This window comes from Panthera pardus, unplaced genomic scaffold (assembly GCF_024362965.1).
Source record: "Panthera pardus isolate Hobbes unplaced genomic scaffold, ASM2436296v1 HiC_scaffold_7, whole genome shotgun sequence".
Classification (NCBI taxonomy): Eukaryota; Metazoa; Chordata; class Mammalia; order Carnivora; family Felidae; genus Panthera; species Panthera pardus.
Window position 1 is genome coordinate 45,432,149 of NW_026527002.1, and position 22,502 is coordinate 45,454,650.

A 22,502-nucleotide genomic window follows, 5' to 3' on the forward strand; every position below is an offset into this window, starting at 1 on the left:
AATTTTTCATTCCTTACAGGTTTTTGGTGACAATTAGATGAGCCAATATGAGTAAAAAGGCCAGGCACTCAGGAAATGGTAGTAGCCGGTGGCGACCAAAACCCCAGCATCACAGTGAACTCCTGCTTTGCCTCAGCTCCCTGGAGAAGAGGGATGGGCCCACGTACTTCCAGGCGGCTGAGGAGTGTCCCCTTTTTCAACCATACCCTGCTTCAGGCAGGTGTAGGCATTATTTTTAAAGACATGACGGTCCCTAGCCTCTCAGAGAGGTGTGTGGAACAGTGGGAAACCCACCAAATGGGAAGCAGGAAGCCTGGCTCCAGCTGGGCTTTGCCACTCACTGTCTTTGTGATGTTGGACAAGTCAGCAGCTCTCTGGAAAGCAGCTTCCTCAGATGTGAAAGAAGAGTTTTAAATAAAGTATCTCTAAAGGTCCTTTTTAAGTCAAACTTCTGAGACTTTCTAATGTGCCAGAAACCCTGTGGAATTTCAACTGAGGGTTGGGATCAGAGTTTCCTCCTCCCTCAGGATGAGCCTTAAACAGAGTTTGTCTTCTGAGCTCCCAGTTCACTGTTCCGTATCTCATTCAGCTCTCTTCTTCCCAAGGCCCCTCAGAGCGCACCCTTTCAGCCCGGTCATACCCATCCAAGAGGACTCTCTCCCCAGCATGTGGCATGTCGACCCTTACGACATCTGGATTTTTGCAGTACCTGGGGGACATTGAGAACTTTGCATCACCTTCTAAGTCACCCCGGCCCTATCATGTTTCATTATGCCTAGAAAAGCAGACCCTGCCCCTACTGCTTGTAATAGTCTCATTGGGGCTTTCTCATGGGAATGGGATTCTCACATGCCCATGTCCCCCACCCAGCCACCTCCTGAGACTACATAGGTTATGGTTTCTTAGAAGCTGTGCTTTCAAAAGCTTCACTTCTCTCCATTGGTGCAGTAACCGTGCTCTCTCGGCGTTGTCTTTTCTTTTCTCAGTATTTTCACGTTCCAGACAGTGCCACTTTCAGCATCTGTGCAGGTGGAGAGCAGCCTGCTGTGAAATCCAGCTCCCTTCCTTGCTGGGACCTGATGCCCGATATCAGTCAGTCACCACTGGATGCCTCCATGCTGCAGAAGCAGATCTTGCTGGCCTTTTCTCCTGCCTCAGGTGCCAACAGTTCCCAGTGCTGGAGCCTGCCGGCTATAGTTAAACAAGAGTTTCCCAGACAGAGTGTAGCCGTGCCCTTCGGAAGTTGTGGGGAAAATGGATTCTGCACCAGGTATTTTATCTCCGTGTGAATGCCCTTCTTAGCTTGTTGCGATAGCTCTTCATCAAGGCACCAGGAGAGACAAAAACAGCTGCATTGCTCACCACGTGTAAAAGTGGGTTTTACTTTTACTTTTTTTAATGTGTATTTACTTTTGAGGAGCAGGAGAGGGGCAGAGAGAGAGGGAGACACACGTGAGCAGGAGAGGGGCAGAGAGAGAGGGAGACACAGAATCTGAAGCAGGCTCCGGGCTCTGAGCCGTCAGCACAGAGCCTGATGCGGGGCTTGAACTCACAGACCGTGAGATCGTGACCTGAGCTGAAGTCAGACGCTTACCTGACTGAGCCATCCGGGTGCCCCAGGTTTTACTTTGATTTTTAATGGCTTCTAGACATTGTACACAATTGGGCAAACATTGTGATCACATGTGGGTTGCCCCAGCGTACTCCTGATGAGATTTTTCCCTTATTGCAGCTTATGGGGGGCGGGGGTGGGGGGGAATGATGGTGTTTGTGGCATGAAATAGCAGCAATACATCAAAATGAAAAGATAGCCTTCTATGATGACTTCTTAGCCTCTGTCAAGGGTTAAAATATGAGAGAGTCAAGTTGGAAAACCTTTTTCCTTTCCCATATTTTACATCTACTTCAAAATGGAATTTTTCTTTAAAAGTCATTAGCAGAGATAACTTAGATAAACACAAGTCACAGAAGACTCTGTTCTGTGGTTGTTCCTGCACGCAAGTTGCTCCAATTACCGATTACCAATTATGCAAATAACAACCACAGAATCAAGCCGGAGACATGTAATGGTTTGTTCATACTGGACTTTTATTTTGTGGTTGTTTTGCATGCAATACGTCCTTTCTGTAGCTGTCGGGAATAACTTATTTATGGTATATGCAAAAAGTACAGAAGAAAACATCTTGTGATCTTCTTAGAGGTACCTTTTTCCCGTGGTTGTGATTTTACAGACTTCATTTGAGATTCGAGCTATTCTAACTTTTTGATGTCTACAGAGATTTCTAGTAGTAATATTTTAAATGATAACTTCCCAACTCACGTTATCCATAATAGTAAGGCCCTGTTCCCTACACATATCCCTTCTTCTTTCACAACATTCAGAAACATCCTGATTTTATAAACACTTTTCATCCCTGATTCTGAAGAGGAGTGGTTATATTTATATTCTGGCTGGAGAAGTTAAGTGTGGTGAGTTGAAGGAAGTATTTTTGAAAGTGATGTGAACCTATGTCGAGAAAACAAAATTTATTTTTAAAACTGAAAGCCAAAATTTAAAATAAAATTGCATTTGGAAATGATGTTTAAAATTCTAAGAATTCTAAGACACGATTGTATTAATATAACTTAATCTTATCTACAAATACTAAACTAGATATTAGATTGAAAATACCATATGTTAGTCCTGGCCCCCAGCTTTCTTGGCTAGCAAGAAGAAATTCTCTGAGGTTGGCTTGCCCCAGCTCTTTCAAAATTAGGCTGGGAAAAGAGCTTTGGTATGAATCCAGGGACTGTACTCAGCAAGTGAATTCGCTTCCTACAAGCCCCATCTCCTCTTCCCCCTCCTCCCCTCAGTCCTGCCGTGCACCTTTGATGTGTTATTAATGTGATTTCCCCAAACTCTACTGGACAATTCACTTTGGCATTTCAGGCAAATACTATGGGAAGAGCTCACCTTGGTGAACAGGGTAAATGGCATTTGGGGAATTCTTTAAGGCATCATCAACCCCTTTTAATCAGTGTAAACTGAGGGCTACATTTGGCAAATACCTGATTTCTTTGATTAATTTGATCAGTCCATGTAATTTAAACCTCCAAGAGGATTTTTTTGTCCTGTTTTGATACGAAATATTGTTTGGTAGTCTATGATGTAAACTGGAAGGGTTTTGTGTCTCCACTGTAGAGGACAGCCTATGCCCACACAGCACTTTTTCTAATGCGGATTAATACAGCTTTGCTCTTGGTATGCAAAGTGGAGGTCATGTCAATATGATGATGTGACAACTGACAGCAAGCATTATGAGCCTACCTACCTTTCGAATATAAAAAGAGCAAGTACCCATGTTCTCTAGCAGTCTTTCTAAAAGCATATCAGCTCCTCTTAAGCCAAAATGTACCAAGCACTTCTGAAGAAGAAGGCACTGCATGTGTAGAGTTTAAGGCACATCTGCACAAAGGAGAGCAGAGCAGGAGGAAGAGGTTAGCACACGGTTGGCCAGAATTCTAAGTGGTAGAAGTTATGGTTTTCCTCTTTTAAATAATTTTTTATGTCTTTGAATATTTCATGATAATTATGTGATACTATTGTCGAGAAAAAGTCAGTAAAGCTGTAATTAGTATAAGACCGTTACTAGATGAGAGGATGGCCTCCTTTCTCTGGAAAACACTTCTTCTGATTGATAAAAGAGATGGTGTTGTGCAGTTGTGAATATTACAAATCTAAATAAACATGTACCACGAGAGGAAGCATTCATTTTTTTCTAAACTGCTTCTGTCATTTGATTTGATTTCATTCCAGGGCAGTAGCACTGACATATCAAGAACACTTTGGAGTGACTTATTTAACCCTCTCAGAAGACCCTAGTCCTCGGATAATTTTCCACAACAGATGTCCAGTAACAATCCTTATAAAGGAAAATATTAAAGGTATATTTTATCGCATTGAATCTAAATAATATAAAACCTGTAATCTTCCTGGAGGTTTTTAATTCAGTAGCTACCTGTGATCCTGTGAAGAACACTGAAATAAAAGTATCATTCATCTCTCTTCGAGAAGTTTCTCCTGCCACATTATGTTTAATATCCCTTCGTCTTTGTCAAGGCCTGAGTCTGCATATGCCTTTTTTTTTTTTTAGATATTCCAAAGTTTGAGGTTTATTGCAGAAGAATTCCTTCTGAGTGCTCAATTCATCATGAACTGTATCATCAGATTTCCAATTATCCAGACTGCAAGACCAAAGACTTACTTCCTAGCCTCTTTTTGAGAGTAGAATGTCTGGGGGACACAACAACTGAGTGGAGTGATGCCATCGACATCAACAGTCAGGGAACACAGGTCAGTGAGCCACACGTGTTCCCATCAAGGCCCCAAGACACATTCTTTTGTCTAAGGTTTCCATGCTTGTCTCCTTCTAAACAGCATGTTCTCAGTGCTAAACTAATTATCTCCGGATGAGGATGCATGTATCCATTTCTACGTCCTCGTTAGGTTATAAATTCTCACATACAATATGTACCTCCACAATGTCCTATACAACTGTTTACCAGAGAGAAGCACTCGGTAAAGGCAAGCACATTGGGTGTGATCCAAAGTCGAAAATGAAATAAAATTGTTAGACTCCTCTATATAGAAGGTGGTCCTACTATCCAGATTTTAATTTTTTTTTAACATTTTTTTATTTACTATTGAGAGACAGAGTATGAGCATGGGAGGGGCAGAGAGAGGAGAAGACACAGAATCCAAAGCCGGCTCCAGGCTCTGAGCTGTCAGCACAGAGCCCGACTGGGGCTCAAACTCACAAAGTGCGAGATCATGATCTGAGTCAAAGTCGGATACCTAACCGACTGAGCCACCCAGGAGCCCCCTATGGTCCAGATTTTAGGACAATCATTATGCCAACCCTAGGTTCATCCCCTCTTTAGAATTTAATATAAAAACATACACATTCTTCCTAGAAGTACATAACACTCTACAAATATAAGTATAGTTTAAAAACCCTGAACAGATAAAATGTCCCGATTTGTCTCTGTCTTAATCTCAGTGCTAGTGGTGTTTATTTTTGTTAAAAATGGCATGTGAACCTAGCATTTCATTTCTGCTGTACTTAAAAATTTCCCATTTTATGTGTATAATTCACGGGCATTAAAAAACATTCACAATGTTGTACAACCGTCACCACTCGCTGTTCCATCATCCCAGACAGAAACTCTGTACACGGTAGGCAATCCCTCTCCATTCTCCCTCCACTCAACCCCTGGTAGCCCCTGTTGTACCATGTGTCTCTGAACTTGCCAGGTTCCAGGTGCCTCGTGTAACTGGAATCATACAGTATTTGTCTTGCTGTGCCCGGATAATTCACTTTGCGTACTATTTTCAAGGTTCATTCATCCATGTTGCAGCGTGTGTCAGAACTTCATTCCATTTTGTGGCCAAGTGATATTGTGCTATCCTTTGTCACAGTTCTTTCATACGTATTAATTCATTTGACCTTCACAACAAGCTTGTGAAGTAGGTCTCTTTATCATGGTTACAGGACACATATCAAAGTCATAAATATATTTATTATAATAATGACTCTCACTTCATAATCGCTTACTGCATACCAGGCATCATGCTGAGCACTTTACGTTCATTCCTGTCTAACCTTTCCAGCAGCCGTACAAGGTGGGACTGTCATCCCCATGTTACAGAAGTGAGAACTGAGGCCTCCAGAAGTAACACGGCTTAGTTCCCACGTGTTACAAGAGAAGGGACTGGGATTTTATCCCGACCTGCCAGACACCCCCAAAGCACTGCTCCAAGCTACCATGCTGTAAATGCTGCTTCCCTACCTGGGATTCCTGAACGCCTCTCTTCCCCAGCTGGCACATTCTTTCTCATCTCCCAAGAGATTCTCTGTCTTCACTCCTGTGAAATCTCCTCCCCACCACCGGCCCCTCTCCATGTTCACTTCTCATTTGTAACATTAAGTTGCATTTATTTCTTTAAAAGTTCTCCTACCAATTTAGTATTCCTGGCAGTCAGATACCTGCCTTATTCATCCTCAGGCTACAGCAGAGTGCCTGTCAACACAGGAAGATCTTAGTAAACATCACATCAGCAAATGAGTGACTGTGTGAATGAGAAGATGAGGTCAAGCGAGAGAGATCCTGTAAAGGAGGAGAAGAGAGCCCCCAGCCCTAACCTCGGGAAACGCCGGCATGTCAGTGCAGAGCAGCAAAAGAGACTGAGAGGGAACAAGCAGAGTGGCAGGAGGAGACCCAGGCAGGGGAGAAACAGAACGCCCCTGATGGACAAAGCTTACAGGCTGTAAAATGGTGGAGAGAAGCAAGGTAGCAATTGGAAATGACAGGTTCAGAGGCAGTGGGAGGGAGGGCGTGGAGGAACATGAGAATTGTGTTTTCCAGGAGTGAGGCCATGAAGCAAAGGAGGTCAGAGAGGAGGAAGCTCTTTTCTGTACTGCAGGGATGGAGTCAGTCAAGAAGTGGAAGAGACAGTGAGGAGCTGCCCAGAGAGACGAGTCCCAGGCACAGGGAGTGTAGTTCTCCTTGGACAGAAGGACCACGTCCTCTTCCCTGGCTGTAGAAAAGAGGTGGGACTGGGCACAGGGAGGGAGAGCTCTTTGGAGGGAGGGGCCAGGAAATTGAATTGATGCACGGTGGCCTTAAGTTTATTGTGAAGTTTGGAATAAATCATCGGCCAAGAGAGAGAGGGAAAGGGCTGGGGATCTGGGGAGAGAATTAGCCGCAGAAACAGGTGGAGGACGTGGCCAGGGACAGGGACGGGTGCAAGAATGGATGAGCAGCCTGGGGGCCGCCCTCACCTTGGAGACCCGCGTATGTACTGGCTCCACATTACACAGGGGTGTGGTTTCTTCTGTCCGCACCACTCATGAGATGAACGCTGAAAGTCTGTTAGATCCGTGCAGACTCGGGAGACATTCCTGGTCTCATTAATGTACAAAATAAATATTGCAAGCTTCTCAAGGGTTCCTGAACTCCTCTGCATCGGTTTGAAGATTTTCAAAACTTTACTTACTTCTCTATGTCTGGGGGATTCTTTACAATAGGCATTCTGCCTGCCAAACCTTATTTCAGGGATTCCCATTCACTCTAAATTTCCTCAAACCTTTGTAGTCACAGATACTTCAAAGCTAGGAAGAGGTACTCTTTCCAACACCCTTATCATCCCTGGTCTGAGGACCCAGCAAAGGCTCATGTTCCCATTAATCTTTGAGGAGCTGTGTGCCATATGTCCTGCAGACCATGGTTCACTTCCTCCTCTGCAGGAAGATTTGTTTCAGACCCTCACCGACATCTCCTCAGTAATACACGAGGGCATATAAATCACTGGGGAGCGAAGGGAGCTGTGTCCTCTGATGAAAGGAAGCAGCCCTTCTGTAGGAGTGAGATCGTCTTCCAGGAGCCTTTCCTCAGCCCTTGGTCTGAGGCACATGATGCCAATTTCCAAGCTGGCCTTAAAAAGCAGGATTAAAACACTGTAAAATCCCTAATATTGCCTCCAGGAAGAGAACTCCTTTAGCTTTTGCCAGGGATAGGCCCCTCGCCTCAGTTTTGGAAATAGAACAGTGCCGTGTTGCATAATTTTGAAATGGACTATGAGAGGGAACATGCAGAAAATGAGTTTATAATCACACAAAGAAGTGTTCTTCGGATCAGGAGTCACCGGGAAGACCCGATAGATAGCATGTAGGCCACAAAATCCGGACTGTATTTGGCATGGGGTTTCCAGGGTTGTGTTACCAGCTCACACCTGGCTAGGAGACATCTCATGGTGGTTCAGACTGAGCCCCTGATGCAGCAGCTGGTGCTCTTGTCCATAACTTGACAGGGAGTGGTAGCCTGACTGACTCGAGAGGAAAACATCTTTAGATTCCAAATAAATAAGCAAAGACGTAAAAGTGAGCTTACATTGACCATTTTAAGCCACAGTTTTGATCCTATCTGGAAAACAGGTTAGAACCCTGCATAGTTCATGGGATTTCAGTTCCTGTTAATCAGAAGCCTTATTTTTGTCAGCGTTAGCCAATATTTTTTTGAATAAAAAGGTACAAAGAAAACGTAGTTACCATTTAAGTAACATAAACACTAAGAGGCATGCTTCAGTCATCAGTCACCAAATACTTACTGAGTTTCTAATACGTGCCAGGCATTGTAACTTAGTACTGGGACTACAGGAAGCAGAGTGAACTAAAGGGAACACCACCCTCGCCTCCCAGGAGATGACAGGTGGAGGAGAGGATAAGCAAGTGATCGCCTAGGTGGCTGTATTGTGAAGTCCAGTAGGAACCGTGAAGGGAAGGTACAGTTGTCCTGTTAGGCTATACAGCAGACTAGTTTGAGAGGCCAAGGAATATCTCTCTGGTAAGAGACCTGGCGTCTCTGCCTTCAAGCTGAGCAGGCATTAAGTAGACAAAAAAGTGGGAAACTTTCCTTGGCGGAAAGAGCAACATGTTTGAAGCTTCGGTGCTCAGAGAGGGAGCATGGTCCTTCCGGGAATCTAAATGCCAGTGTGGCCATAGTGCCAGCTGAAGAAAAGGGGGGTGGGAGAAGGGTTTAGTGAGACAATTCAAGGCCAAATCCAGCAAGATTCTGTGTCTGCACCTAAGGACTTGGGTTTTTATCTTAAGAGCCTTGGGAAGTCTTTGAATTGGTTATGAAACGCAGTTTCTGAGCCATTGGGACAGCAAAGAAGAATGAGCGATGTGATTCCCCAGAAAGTTTGCAGGTGAATTTTCTTCTAAAAAGATTCAGTGAATTCTCATGATCTTTGACTCTGAGCAGAAGTCTTTAGTGGAGTCAGTGTCACCAGTGTTTTCTTCTCAGTGTGTGAAAGATGGGGAATGACAATCCTTCATGGTTATAGAGCTCTATACCATTTACAAAGTGCTCTCACATCCACAGTCTCAATTCTTCCATTCATTTATTCAGCAAACTTATTGAGGAACTATCAAGAGCCAAACCCTTTGCCCTAAATAAGGCATTACTCCTGCTTCAGGAACCTGAGTGTAAGTAAATAAATGTAGTCAAGTGGAGTAAGTCCTAAGACAGAGCCTTTGATCATGGCAAAAATTCTGGGATCGTTAGGGCAATAATTTTATGTTTATTTTCCTGATGAGAGGATTGAGGCTTAAAGAGTAATCAGCTAGGTGGTTTATAAGTAAGCAGGATCAGGCTGGAACCTGGATCTGCCCACATGTGGCCCAGTCCTGTTTTTCCTGCACCAAACTGAGCTCACTGTCTATCCTTTGGAGTCCAGCCCTGGCTACCAATATCACTACCTGAAGGTTCATGAAAGCACAGGTTAGAAGAGGTTTTCTAATCTCAACTTTACCTAGGGCAGGAGTCCCTTGACATCTCCCCTCTGTCATGGACAGAGTCCATGACATCTCCCCTCAGTGTCCTGGCTGTGGCTTATTCCTGCAGTGACTACAGGAAAGTTTCTGCTTGTATCAAGCTGAAATCTGTCCCTCTGTGGCACCCACTCATTCATCCTTGTTTTACCCCGTGGGGCATCACAGATTGTTTACTTCCCCCTCTAATATAGCAACACTACAATTATTTGAAGGCAGCTTCAACATCTTCTCTAAGTGTTCCCTTATCCAGGCCAAACATTTCTGGTTCCTTGAATCATTCCTTCAGTAAATGTGATTTCCAGACCCATCACCACAGTTACCCTTGTCTGAATACACTAGTGTGTTATGTTCCCTTTTAAAAATCTGGCAGCCAGAATTATACATAGTATTCCAAATGTGGTCTAACCAGCTATTACCTCCCTGTGCTTCCATTAATAAAGTAGAAGATTGAGTTAGCTTTTTATTAACAAGTTCAGACTGTTTGTTATTATTGAACTTGTGGTCAACCACATCCCCCAGGTCTTTATCATATGACTTGCTGTACAGTTGACTTTTTGAACCCAGTGACAGGACTTTACATTTATCCCCAATAAATTAAATCTTGTTGCTATTGGCCTAGTCCGGCCTGTTGAAATCACTTAAAAAAAAAATTGTGATGCTGTCATCCAACATATTAGGTATCCTTGGTAGCTCTATGTCATCTATAGATGTGGCAAGCATGCATTCTACATCTTCGTCCAAGTCATTAATAAATATGTTGAACAGGACACGTCCAAGGTCTACTTGCAATGGTGAATCACCAGCTACTTCCCTAATGCATGGGTTCGGTCAGCCACTAACACACCAAACTATACTGTCATCTAGCCCACATGTCTTACATAAGAAAATGCATCTAAAAGCACTTTTTAAACCATACTATATAAGATACTTCTTATCTTGCTTACAAGGTTACCATGAGACACTTTGGTAAGTGCCTTGATGAACCCCGACTCAAGTGTGTAATCAGCCCATTTGGTGCACAACAGACAGGTAACCCTGAGCGCTAATGCTTAAAGAGCATGTAGTGTAGTCATTTTCTGAGACCCCTTTAGCCTCCATCCAGGAATTTTCATGCAGAAAAAAGCCACCAAATCCAAGTAAGTATCTGACTTATCAAATGCACAGTACAGATATTTTGGCTTCTTGCTTACTTCATTTGCCTTCCCATATATCCCGTATCAGGGCCAGAAGGGGTATCAGCAGGTTGGTACCCACTTCTGAACAACTGCCAAGTGCCTTCCCTGGTCTAGAGTCTTCTGTGTGTTTACAATTTGTTCCAGCTGAGTCACAATGCGTTTAAAGATGCTTGAGAGTAAGGATTTCCCTAAGTATTTTTCAGTAATTACACAGAGGGAAGAATTCTACCCAGAATAACGCTATTTTGTTTTCATGCTTATCCACCTTTTTCTCACTTTAGAAATTCGTTTCCCTTCTTTTCCTCTCTGAGAGATCTCATCTCATTGCTTTAGCTACCAACTATCATCCAGTCACTCTCAGATCTCTCTCTGGCCTCTGCGTCCCTCCTAAGCTCCAAGTCTGTGTTCTTACCACCCACCAGATATCTCCACCTAAAATTCACAAGCACCTCAAACCCAACATCTCTGAAACCAAAGTGATCATTTTCCATTCCCCAAGCCAGCTTCTCTTAGAGTTCTCACTTCAGTGATTGTTATCGCCATTTTCCCAGTATAAAAACCTTCAATAATATTTATGCAAACTTGTTTTAAATTCCTGCTTTATGTCAAGCACTCTACAAATATCATTAGTCCCTGCCACATCCCTTAAAGGTAGATGCTACCTGAAGCTCAGAGAAGTCAACTTGCACAGAGCAAGTGGACCTGGGATCCAAACCCAGACTGTCAGGCTTCCTGTACTTTTCCTACTGCAGCCCAGTTCCTTCCTTTCCCTCTCTTCCCCCTACACATCCAGGAAGTCATCAGGTGCCGGCAGAAATCCTCAGAAATGTCTCTGGTTCTGCCCCTTCTCTCTGTGACCATGGTCTACTCCAGGCCTTTTATCCATCATTCCTCTCCCAGATTTTAGCAATAGCCTTTAAGGCCCTTTAAGGGTCTCTCTGTTGTCAACCTCTTCACCTTCAAGTCTGTCTCCACAAGAACCACAAAAGTGATTACTAACACACAAGAGTCCAGCCCAGAGAAGGCTCTCCAGGCCTGAAACTCCAGGCCTTAAACTGCTTAAAACAGACGACTGACTACCTGAGACCAAGCAGGCTACACTCAACTCCCTTATTCCCTCTACACGTTAGGGATCAGTCCTGTAGCACATAGTCCCATAGTACACATGCAAATCTCTTCTTCCCTTCAAAGCCTAAGCCTTGGCTTCTTCCATATTATGGTTTTCTTTCTTAACATATTTCTTACAAGCCACTTCATCTAGAGAAATAAGTAGTAACTTTTCCATTTATTCCTTCCCAAAATAGGGAGTAAAATTTTTTATGAAAGATGAGTTTTAGCCAAAGTTCAGAACAAATAACATGGCTGATTGATTTATGTGCAGTTCTACCCTTGGAGGCTAAGTATCTGCCTTCTGCAAGCTAGAGACCCAGGGAAACCATAGCATAATTCAGTCTGGGTCCAAAGGCTTGAGAACCAAGGGATTTGATGGCATAAATTCATCAGGAGAAGATGAAATGAGATGTTCTAGCTCAACAGTGTGGCAGGAGAAAAGGGGGTAGCCCCTCGACAGGCTGGATGATGTCCCCCACACTGGAGAAGGCAGTCTGCTGAGTCCACTGATTCAAATGCTAATCCCATCCAGAAACAGCCTCACAGACACATCCAGCAGTAATGCTTAACCTGGGCACCCTGTGGCCAGTCAGGCTGACGCAAAATCACTCATCACAGAAAAGAAGTGAAAATCTGAGGTGGGGGCAACATGACTTAGGTAGAAGAAAGAGAATTAGAAAGGGAGGAAGCCCAGTAAGATGTTTCCTACGGCTATTGGAACCCAGTTGAAGAGGAAATCAGTAAAATATTGAAGGAAGGGAGTACGGAAGGAGTTTTAATAACAGTTCTACCTATTATGTAAGTCTACCTCAGCTGCAGTGCTGGGACACTTTATAACTCCCTCCCTCCAAGGATTATCCTTGGATTGTCGCATATGGCCTCTAGGGAAAAAGGGAGACAAGGGAAGAGAGACTTTCAAAATTCATTCTTTTATTTCTTGTGTCCCCCTGTAACTTATTAACTTAGTGGTGTTGTTGTTGTTGTTGTTGTTGTTTAAGAGAAAGAGTACAATCTAGAGCAGTAGAGGGAGAAAGAGAGAATTTAAGCAGGTGCCATGCCCAGCACTGGGGCCCGACATGGGGCTTGATCTCATGAACTGAGCCAAAACCAAGAGTTGGATGCTTAACCAACTGAGCCACCCAGGCACCCCACCCCCATAACTTATTAACTTAGTAAAATAAATTAGTATAATTTTTTAAAATATTTTTTGCTACATATAAATGTAATCAATCATTTTAATGCTCTGTTGTTTGAGCATTGGACTCTTGATTTAGGTTCAGGTCATGATCTCACAGTTCGTGAGATCAAGCCCTGTGTCAGGCTCGGTGCTGACAGCATGGAGCCTGCTTGGGATTCTGTCTCTCCTCCTCTCTCTGCCCCTCCCCTGCTCGCTCTCTCTCTCAAAATAAATAAATAAATTTTAAAAAAGATAACTGTAGAAAAGCACAAGTTATGTTGAAGTGTTTCTTATTTGTAATTGTAGTAAAAGACAATGTACTAAGTGGAGGGCAAGACATAGGCCCGGAGTAGTGTTCTTATTCCCATATGTGTGAGAGAAAGTCTTACTGATCATAGTGCTCCAACACAGATACAGAGAGTATCCTCCAAGTGTTTTGTGGCCAAAGCAGCAAATCTCTTGACTATATGTTGCCCATAGCGTCCCCCACACCACCAGTGTGAAGTGAAGGAAGAAAAAACACCTAAATGATGGCACTGATCAGGACTGGCTAGCTTATTCTATAATGAACTCAGCAACAACAAGCAGAAATCCCCTTGGTCATTACTCATTTAGTGAATTAAATGAGTGTTTGTTTGTGTGCAACAAACACACTGCCTCCCCAGGGTTCCGATGAGTCACGACATCCCACTGGAAATCCAGGACTTCTGAGTGATGCTCTCTTAGTCTGGACTTGACTCCTTTCACCTGGAGACCTGTGAGCTCATGCTGTTCTCCCCTCCCCCCATTTTACAAGACAGGATCATCGTTTTAACCCCTCCAAATTGGAAATGGGAAGGATGAGACATAGCAGCAGCCTCTCATCTATGACAAGTCCAAAAAGTTTCTGAGCACGTAACTGTGGGGTTTATACCTTGAAACAAGGACTGGTCTTTGAGCCCTGTCTCTGCTCTTGGAACTGCGCTCTCACCATTTTTCTTCCAGCCCCTGGACGTACTCTCAGAGATCTTTGTTGGTCACATCTGAAGCTCAAGTAACCTCAGTCTCTTGTAGTCCAGACTCATGAGTGTATTCATCAGTAGTCATTTCTCAAACGCTATTTGATTCCAGAGAATTTATGTACCGATAACCACATCTGTGCTCCTTTTCAAGGCATATTCCTGTGCTATCTTGATTCCTTGCCTCTAACTTCAGAGCTTCTGTGGCAAAGTTATACTCTTAATCTAAGCTTTTTTCTGAGTCACTTTTATAATTAAGAGGTTCTAACAGTGAGTGTGATGCCTGTACATAGCCCTAAGGCTGAGTATTAATCTGCTCTCATATTCAAACACTAAACTTTGGTCCCTTGCTGTTTGAGGTCAAAAGCATTTCTAGCTTTGCAAGACCCCGAGTTTCTGGAATCTCTGTTGTTTTTCATTTTTATTTGCAAACTGGCAAATTGTTTGCTGAGCTCATCTCTTCTTCAGAATGCATTTCCAGAGACAGCCAATATTAGCCAACACACACTACTAATGTTTTTGTTTTCACACCTCATCTTCTGGATTAGGTTTATAATCTGCCTCCCAGGTAATCTCAGGCAACAGTTCTACTAAATGTCTTGCTACTTCATAACATGAATTGCCATTTTAATCCCTTTCAATGCCAGTTTCTACTGCCTGACCAGTAAGCCAAGGACTCATGCATTAGGTTTCTGCTGGAACCCTACTTCTGTTACCAATATCTATGTTAGTTGGTATAGGCTAGGTTATGCTGCCTATCAGAAGCCTAGAATTTGCTTCTTGCTCATGCTTTGTGCCCAGGGAGCTCTGTTCTCCATCGTCAGTCAAGGATGCAGGTTGATGGAGTTTCCATCACTTTCTGTCTGCCCCATTGTAACAAAACCACCCCAAAACCTAGAGGCTTGAAAACGCTTGACTTCTCGTGAGTCTGAAGGTTTGGTAGCATGATTTTTCTGCAGGATGAGCCTGAGATCACTCATGCAGCTGCATTCAGCTGGAAGTTGGCTGAGGAATGAATTCAGCTGGAAAGTCTGGGCATCTCTCTCACCATGTGGTCTCTCTTTAGGGAGGCTAGGCCAGGCTTCCTCACATGGTTGGCAGGAGGGCAAACCCCAGTAAGCAAGCTTTACCAAGCTTCTTGCCCCATGTTTGCTGAGATCCCATCAGCTGACGACAGCCACGTAGCCAAGCTCTGTATCCGTAGGAGAGTGGACTAGGCAAGGGCATGGGTGCTGGGTGTGCGGCTGCTACAACCAGCTAGACTAGGAGTCAGCAAGGTTTTTCTTCAAAAAGTTTCTTCTTCACTAAGTATTTGAGGCTTTGAAGGCCAAACCTTCAGACCAAAACAAGGACTTATTTTGAAACCTCTGGGGGAACCTCGGTACAGGTGCCTAATTTCTCTGGTAGGTAGATACCTAATCTCTAATCCCTAGAGCTGCCACTGTACAAAATGCTTGGCCTTGTGAGCAGTTTCTCTACTGGGGGAAAGAGACAGGGATAGGCTCCTGAGAATTAAAGTTCATGTTTCTTCCATTCTAGTGGTGAGTGAAAGGGACACCCAGCAAATTTTTCTTCAGAGTCCAGGTTTTTGACCAGAAGAAGTACCTTTAAAGGTTTAGGTTCATTTGCCTGCTTCAAAGTCCCTTGGGAAGTTAACAGAAACCATCAGCTTGCCTTATCTTCACTCTTAGAAAGTACTAGTGTCCTCATTTCCTAAGGCCCAAAGACGACTGTGAGAATGAGCAGAACAGTAAATATATCCCTTACTGATCCTCTCCCTCCCTCCTCTGAGGGGTGGTAGTTCTCTGCTAAAAACCCTGGGACATGTGCTGAAGTTACGCAGAGTCACTGAGAGAGGGAAATATAGATGTTTGTGCCAGAAGAATAATCCCACATCTATAAGCCTAGTAAAAAAACAGTTGACTTCCTTTGCATATCATACAAAATAATAAATGTGAGTGTTTCTCAAATAATACCTGTTTTGCTTTAGATTCATGAGCTGAGCCATTTTTTAAGTTGGCTGCATTCCAGATTTTATCATAGTCAACTACAGTTTTTATCTTAGAACAGATAAGGCAGATTCAAGATACAGGGTCTTTTGAAACAGATATTTCTGCAAAACAATCCATTTGGGAAACATGTCCATAGAGAACAAATGGACTCTGCTCCTGCCCTCAAGAAGCTGACAATCTAGCAATTGAGTCAGGTGTATAAACAGGTGACTGTACTACAAACAATACAGGCTTGTGATGAAATAGAAATATGGTTAAAATGCCTCAGGAATGCTGGAGTTAGTATCAAGCTGAGGAAAGGAATAGGAAAATGAGAGAGTACCTTCAGGGGAAAAGGTATCCTTAAGGAGCATGTGCAAAGATATACAGGATTTGGAAAGAACCTGTGCTGGAAGGCATCTTCTGGGCGCCAGGAGTGCTGAGTGTCAGACAAGGGCCTAAGCTAAAGCAGCAGCCATAGGATGAAAACGAAGGCACTAGGGGAGGAGCCTGCAGAGCTGGGGCATCTGAGGACTGCTGTGCTCCAGGAGATGAGAGGGAGGAGGCAGAGGTGACGCCCAGATGCCCTGGGTGCTGCAGATGGTCAGGAGCCACTATGCAAGAAAGAAACCCAGTGACACTGAAGTCCCTTCCGGGTTTGAGTCTGTGACTGTCCCCTGTGGCTCTGTGCACACTCTTTCTGGTACCTCTTCATTTGGTCAGAATTCCAATACATTCATTACATGTCAGGCAGGCACCTAGCTTTGTTCCGTCATCCGGAAATTTGCAGTCGTCTTTTATTTGCTGCCCTAACAGTAATAAAGGGCCCAGACTTGGACTGAATTGATACTGCAGATTATCAGACATTCCCAAACATAAGGAGGTTCTTGCCCCTACTCTCAGGTAATGCTGGCTGTGAACATGATGTTCTTGGAGTTGTTTTTCAAATAGTTCTGTTCTGTTTTCAAATATTTATCCATTTAAGCAACCTCGGTATTTAATGCTGAAAGGACATCTGTTCTGCTGGCCTGGCACCTGGCTTCTGAGATCGAACTTTTTTTAGGTCTTAGTCCACCTTCCCATAGAAGCAAAATTAATTTTGAGTCCAAGCAAATGAAGTTATCTGACACTATTGTTACAAGTTACATGAGAGACTAAGAGACCTTGAGGGGATTATGACATGTCAACAGCTGTTGGTAGGTTTTCTGGTATGTTTCTGTGTCCCCAGGATATGAAGACATCCTCATGGTAGTAAGTCAACACTCAAGAGCCTGGAAGTTTTTTGCATGTTGCATTTCAAGTCCTGAGTTTCAGGGTTTTTGTTTTTGTTTTTTTTTTTCCACAGAGGTTGATATGCACACGTAAAGCTGGCCCATGGCTGGGCTCCAGCCCATACAGAGCTATTTGCCAATTCCAAAGAAGCAGAGAAGGAAGACACACATGCCCCATCATCCATCATTGTTTTTTTCTATGAACCTTACAGCTGGATATTGAAAAATCTGGATTTGATCTTTCTTTTTTTTTTTCTTCATTTCAAGTCAGCTGTATAGCCTGTACACATAGATATAAAGAAATATAACCAAGAAGTGTTTGTGGTATTGAATCAGGACTTAAGACATTTGAAAGTAACCATTTCAGTAGTGTTTCTTATTTCTTTTTAATCAGATTCTGAATATTCTTTTTGCAGGTTGTGTTCCTGACTGGCTTTGGCTATGTGTATGTGGACGTTGTCCTTCAGTGTGGCACAGTCTTCATCACTGTGGCCCCAGAAGGAAAAATGGGACCTATTTTAACTGCTACCAACAGGTAGGATTAATTATTATCCCAGTCACAGCATGGTAAGCTTGCCCATTAAAAAGTTGTAAACCTGGGGTGCCTGGGTGGCTCAGTCAGTTAAGCGTCCATCTCTTGATTTCAGCTCAGGTCATGATCTATGTCATGGTTGTGAGCTCAAGCCCCACATGGGGCTCTGTGCTAAGCTTGGAGCCTGCTTAAGATTCTTTTTCTCTCTCTTTCTCTGCTCCTCCCATGCTCATATGTGTGCCCACTCTCCCTCCCTCCCTCCCTCCCTCCCTCCCTCCCTCCCTCCCTCCCTCCCTCCCTCTGTCTCTCTCTCTCTGTCTCTCTCTCTCTCTGTCTCTCTCTCTCTCTCTCTCTCAAAAAGAAAGGAAGGAATAAAGGGAGAGAAGAAAGCAAAGAGAGTATAAAATTGAATATATAGCTATGATTAGTCATGTATCCTAGGTATGTATGTATGTGTGTATATAACACACACACACACATAAATACTTCTCTGTTCACACATTCTCACACACGTTCCCAGAAAACATTCCTAGAACTAAGACTCAAAAGAAAGAATCAAGAGGCCCCTGCGTGGCTCAGTCAATTACGTGTCTGACTTCAGCTCAGGTCATGATCTCGCAGTTCGTAAGTTCAAGCCCTGCATTGGGCTCTGGGCTGACAGCTCAGAGCCTGGAGCCTACTTTCAATTCTGTGTTTCCCTCTCTCTGTCTTTCCCCCACTCACACTTGGTCTCTCTTTCTCTCTGTCTCTCAAAAATAAATAAACATTAAAAAAAATTTTTTTAAAGAATCAAAATTGTTAGTAGATGTGGGAGTTATAAGTGATTAGCTAATAATTTTCTGCATTTTAATTTTATAAAGAAGAATGTATTTTATAATAAAGTTTGTTATTTAAAAATGTATTTAAAATATAAAATAACAATACTAACTTCCATATGTTTGTTTAAGCCTTTTAAAAAAAAAGTACCTTGTTTTTCATATATGGTTAAGAACTTATTAATTTGGACCTGCCAAATCATTATTAATTTGAATTTACAATATTTCAAACAAGGTTGGGTAGAATGTTTTCTTTGCCCAGAACTTTGTAAAAAATGAATAGCATAACAATTGGAGACTAAATATAAAATTACATAACACAAAATTTCAAGCCTGCACAACAGTTTCAGAAACATTTGTCTATGGCATTAATAGGGCATTAATCATACTAGCAACAAATTATACATTGAGTGATAGAAATAGGAAAGGCACAAGTATTTGCTACTATCTATTGAATCAATGAATAAAGGAACTATTACACCCCTTGCTTTGAAGTGCTTACTGGAAGCCAGGTGCTATTCTAAGGATGGGGATACAACAGTGACTAAGAAGACCAGAATCTCTGCTCTCAAAAAGATGATCACATTTTCCTAGGTGTAGAATGGAAGACAGAGAATAAACATAATAAAAAAAGACTTTATGGGACAGTAGAAGGTTGGCTTTCTGCAGGGGTAAAAACAGCCGGGTAAGAAAGACCAGGAGTGCCAGGGCATAAGGACAGAGAGGACACAATTTTAGAAAACCAGTGTAGGTAAGCCTTGCCACGAAGTTGACATTTGAGCAAAGACTCAAAAGCTGCAAGGGGGTTAGTAATGTGGGTATCTGGTGGAGAGCTTTCCAGACAGAAGGCACATCTGGTTCAAAGGTCTGAAACAGTGGGTCTGACATATTGGAGGCTCAGGGAAGAGGCCAGTGTGGGCCAAACAGAGTGGATGGAAGTAGAAAGAGTATCTGAGGCCAGAGCGGTAAGGGCTGGGAGAGGGGGACATGGTGTAGGACTTAGCTTTATTTCTGAATGAAATGGAGAAATCATCGGAGCATTTTGAGTGGAGAAGTGACATAATCTGACCTAAATTTTTAGAAACTTATTTATCATTTATTTGTTTGTGAGGTAGACCATAAAGAAGTGAGGGTGGAAGCAGTGAAACTAGTTAGGAGACTGTCACCGTTACTCACACTAGAGATGCTGATGGCTTAGACTGCAGTGGGATCAGTGGATGTGGGAAGGAAAGGTCAGAATCTGGATGTACCTTCTAAGAAGAAACCCTTGGGTTTTCCCTGATGCACTGGATAGGGGTTAAAAATGGAGACATCAAGGAGGACTCCTAAACTCGGGCTGTAAGCAAGTGATAGGATGTGGTTGCCATTAACTGAGATGGGAAAGACCATATGCAGGTTGGGGTGGGGTGTATGATCTAGAGTTTGATTATAGACGTGACAGGTTGAGATGTTTTTTAACAAAGAAGTGACAAAGTGGAGAGGCAGTTAGATGTACGAGACTGGCACTTGGGTGGTCCTGGGCTGACTATGTGACTTTGGGAGCCATGAGCACCCAGACAGCATATCGGGGCCGTGGGAATGGGTGAGATCTCCCAGTGGGGGGGGCCAGACACAGGAACAGAAGAGGGCAAGGGCTGAGCCTTGGGCACCTTAATTTTCAGTGATCAGGGAGAAGAGGAAGGGGTCGCACAGTGACTGAGAAGTAGAAGAGAAGACCTATAAAGGAAGTGTTCCCAGAGGAAAGGAGTTATCGACAAGGTGAAATGCCGCTGTAGGTCAAGTGAGCCACAGACTGAAAAGCCATCATTCAGTTTAGCCACACAGAAGTCACTTGGTGAGCGTTGCTTTGGTAGACTGTGGGGGCAGAAGCCTGCTTGGACCAAGGTGAAGAGAGAATGGAAGGCAGCCAGCAGACAATGTGTGTAGAAGTTTTTATGTAAGAGAGGGCAGAAAACTGAGTAGTAGCTAGAGAAGGAAGTGGAGTTACAAGAGGGATTTTGAAGACAGGAGAAATAGCATCATGTTTATAAGCTGCCGATAATGAAGAAAAAAATGAGGGTAGAGGAGACGGGTGGGTGGCTAAAGTGATGTCCTTGAGGAGGTGAGAGCAGAAGGATTTTGTGCACCGTGACAGGCTGGCCTGAGGCAGGAGCACCGCAGTCCAGATCCGGAAATGGTAGGGAGAGCTGAGCACATGGCCCAGATGCCACTAGAGGGGCCGGGATGCAGGGGGCTCGGGGTGAGTTTTCTTCTCTTTGCTTTACTTCAAGGTGAGGAGTCTTGGTGGTTTGATTTTACCTTTCTGCCTTGAGATGATCGTGATAGAGAATGAGTGCGCAAACGCTAGAAGAATTTTGGAGTACAAATCTGGTGTTGACAAGGGAAGCATGTACAGAACATGACAAGAGCTTGTACTGGTCCCTTAGGGGACATTCCCCAGTACTGTCGGGAACGTGGCAGGTTCTGTCCAGACACCACAATCTGAAAGTTGAATTCTTATTGTTTCTTGCGAGAACCTGATGGAATATCAGGAGGGGTGTAATAAGGCCCTATTGAAAGGAAGGGAGGGTGGGAGGGAAGGGAGGAGAGAAGAAGAAAAAGGGAGGGAGGGAGGGAAGGAAGGAAGAGAAAGAAAGGAAAAAGAAAAGAGGGAGACTTACGTTGTTTTCCCTTTCTCTAGAACTCTGGAGAAGATTGTGACATTTAAAATGTTCATCACTCAGTTGAGCTTGGTGGTGTTTGATGACCTCACCCACCACAGAGTATCATCTGAACTTCTGAGACTCACACTGGACAGTGTTTTCCTCCAAATGGCCCCCGTGACTGGCCACCTCCGCGGGGAAGAGGCCGCTGCAGCGCCCCTTCGGCCTCACTGTGTGGAAGTCTACTGTGGGGACCTGCAGTTAGACAACCAGCTATATAACAAGTCCAGTTTCCACTTCGCGGTCTTAGTCTGCCAGGGGGAAAAGCCAGAACCCATGCAGTGTCCCAAAATGCAAAGCCTCCTCGTATCCAGCAGAGAGCTGGAAGAATACAAGAAAAATTGTTTTATCAAACTTTGCCTCACCTTAACCGAGGGCAAGAACTTCTTATTCGATGATATTAACGAGTTCAGTTTTGAATTGAAACCTGCCCGGTTATATGTGGAAGATACATTTGTGTACTACATCAGAACTTTGTTCCGGACCTACCTTCCTGACGGCAACCTGGCCGGTCACCCTGAGGTACTCGCAGGTGGCAAACAGGTGTTGCCCGCGCAGGTCAGACAGCACGCCAGGGCCTTGGTGAATCCTGTGAAGTTACGGAAACTGGTGATACAGCCGGTGAATCTCCTCGTCAGCATCCACGCTTCCCTCAAGCTGTACATAGCCTCTGACCATACGCCACTCTCCTTCTCAGTGTTTGAAAGAGGCCCCGTCTTCACCACGGCCAGGCAGCTCGTCCACGCCCTGGCGATGCACTATGCCGCGGGGGCTCTTTTCAGAGCAGGTGAGGTCACACGCTGGGGGTCCTTGATGAACTAGAGCCTGGGCCAAAAGGGATTGCTCCTGGGAGTGCCTCATCAACTTCAAGAACTAGGGAGGCACTACTGTGAGAGGGGAAGAGTGTGGGCTTTGCAGTTAGGCCTGGATTTTTTTTTTTTTTTAAGTGGGCTCCACACTCCAACTTAACTGAAAGTGGAGGGCTTGAACTCACAACACTGAGATCAACACCTGAGATCAAGAGTCGGAAGCTTAACCGACTGAGCCACCCAGGCGCCCAAGTCAGACCTGGATTTAAATCCACACTCTGCCACTGCCTCAGGCCTTGGGCAAGTTATTGAACCTCCCCAAGTCTCAGTTCCCTCATCTCTAAAATGGGTTTTAAGATTTCTGAGAGGATAAAATAAAAGCACTTGGCACTTAATAAACACTCAACCAATAGTAGCTTTTGTATTTGCTGTGATACAACTTAGACTGTTAATTCCATTTAGCATACACTTTTTAGATCCCTGCAGGTCCAAGGCTCTGTATGGGCACATCAGTGCAGTCTGGAAAACCAGCCCTGGGCTTAAAAGAA

The 22,502-nt window shown here is 43.9% G+C and overlaps 1 protein-coding gene across 6 annotated transcripts in view; it reads left to right on the forward strand.

Moving 5' to 3' along the window:
• VPS13B (vacuolar protein sorting 13 homolog B) overlaps positions 1–22,502 on the forward strand; it is an 801,572-nt gene that overhangs the window by 757,739 nt on the left and 21,331 nt on the right. For all 6 annotated transcript variants that reach the window (XM_019468011.2, XM_019468006.2, XM_019468010.2 and 3 more), the window contains 5 exons: positions 987–1,270; positions 3,797–3,924; positions 4,134–4,333; positions 17,513–17,631; positions 21,124–21,932. In XM_019468011.2, the coding sequence (XP_019323556.2) occupies positions 987–1,270; positions 3,797–3,924; positions 4,134–4,333; positions 17,513–17,631; positions 21,124–21,932 (1,540 nt within the window). The remainder of the gene's footprint in view (positions 1–986; positions 1,271–3,796; positions 3,925–4,133; positions 4,334–17,512; positions 17,632–21,123; positions 21,933–22,502) is intronic.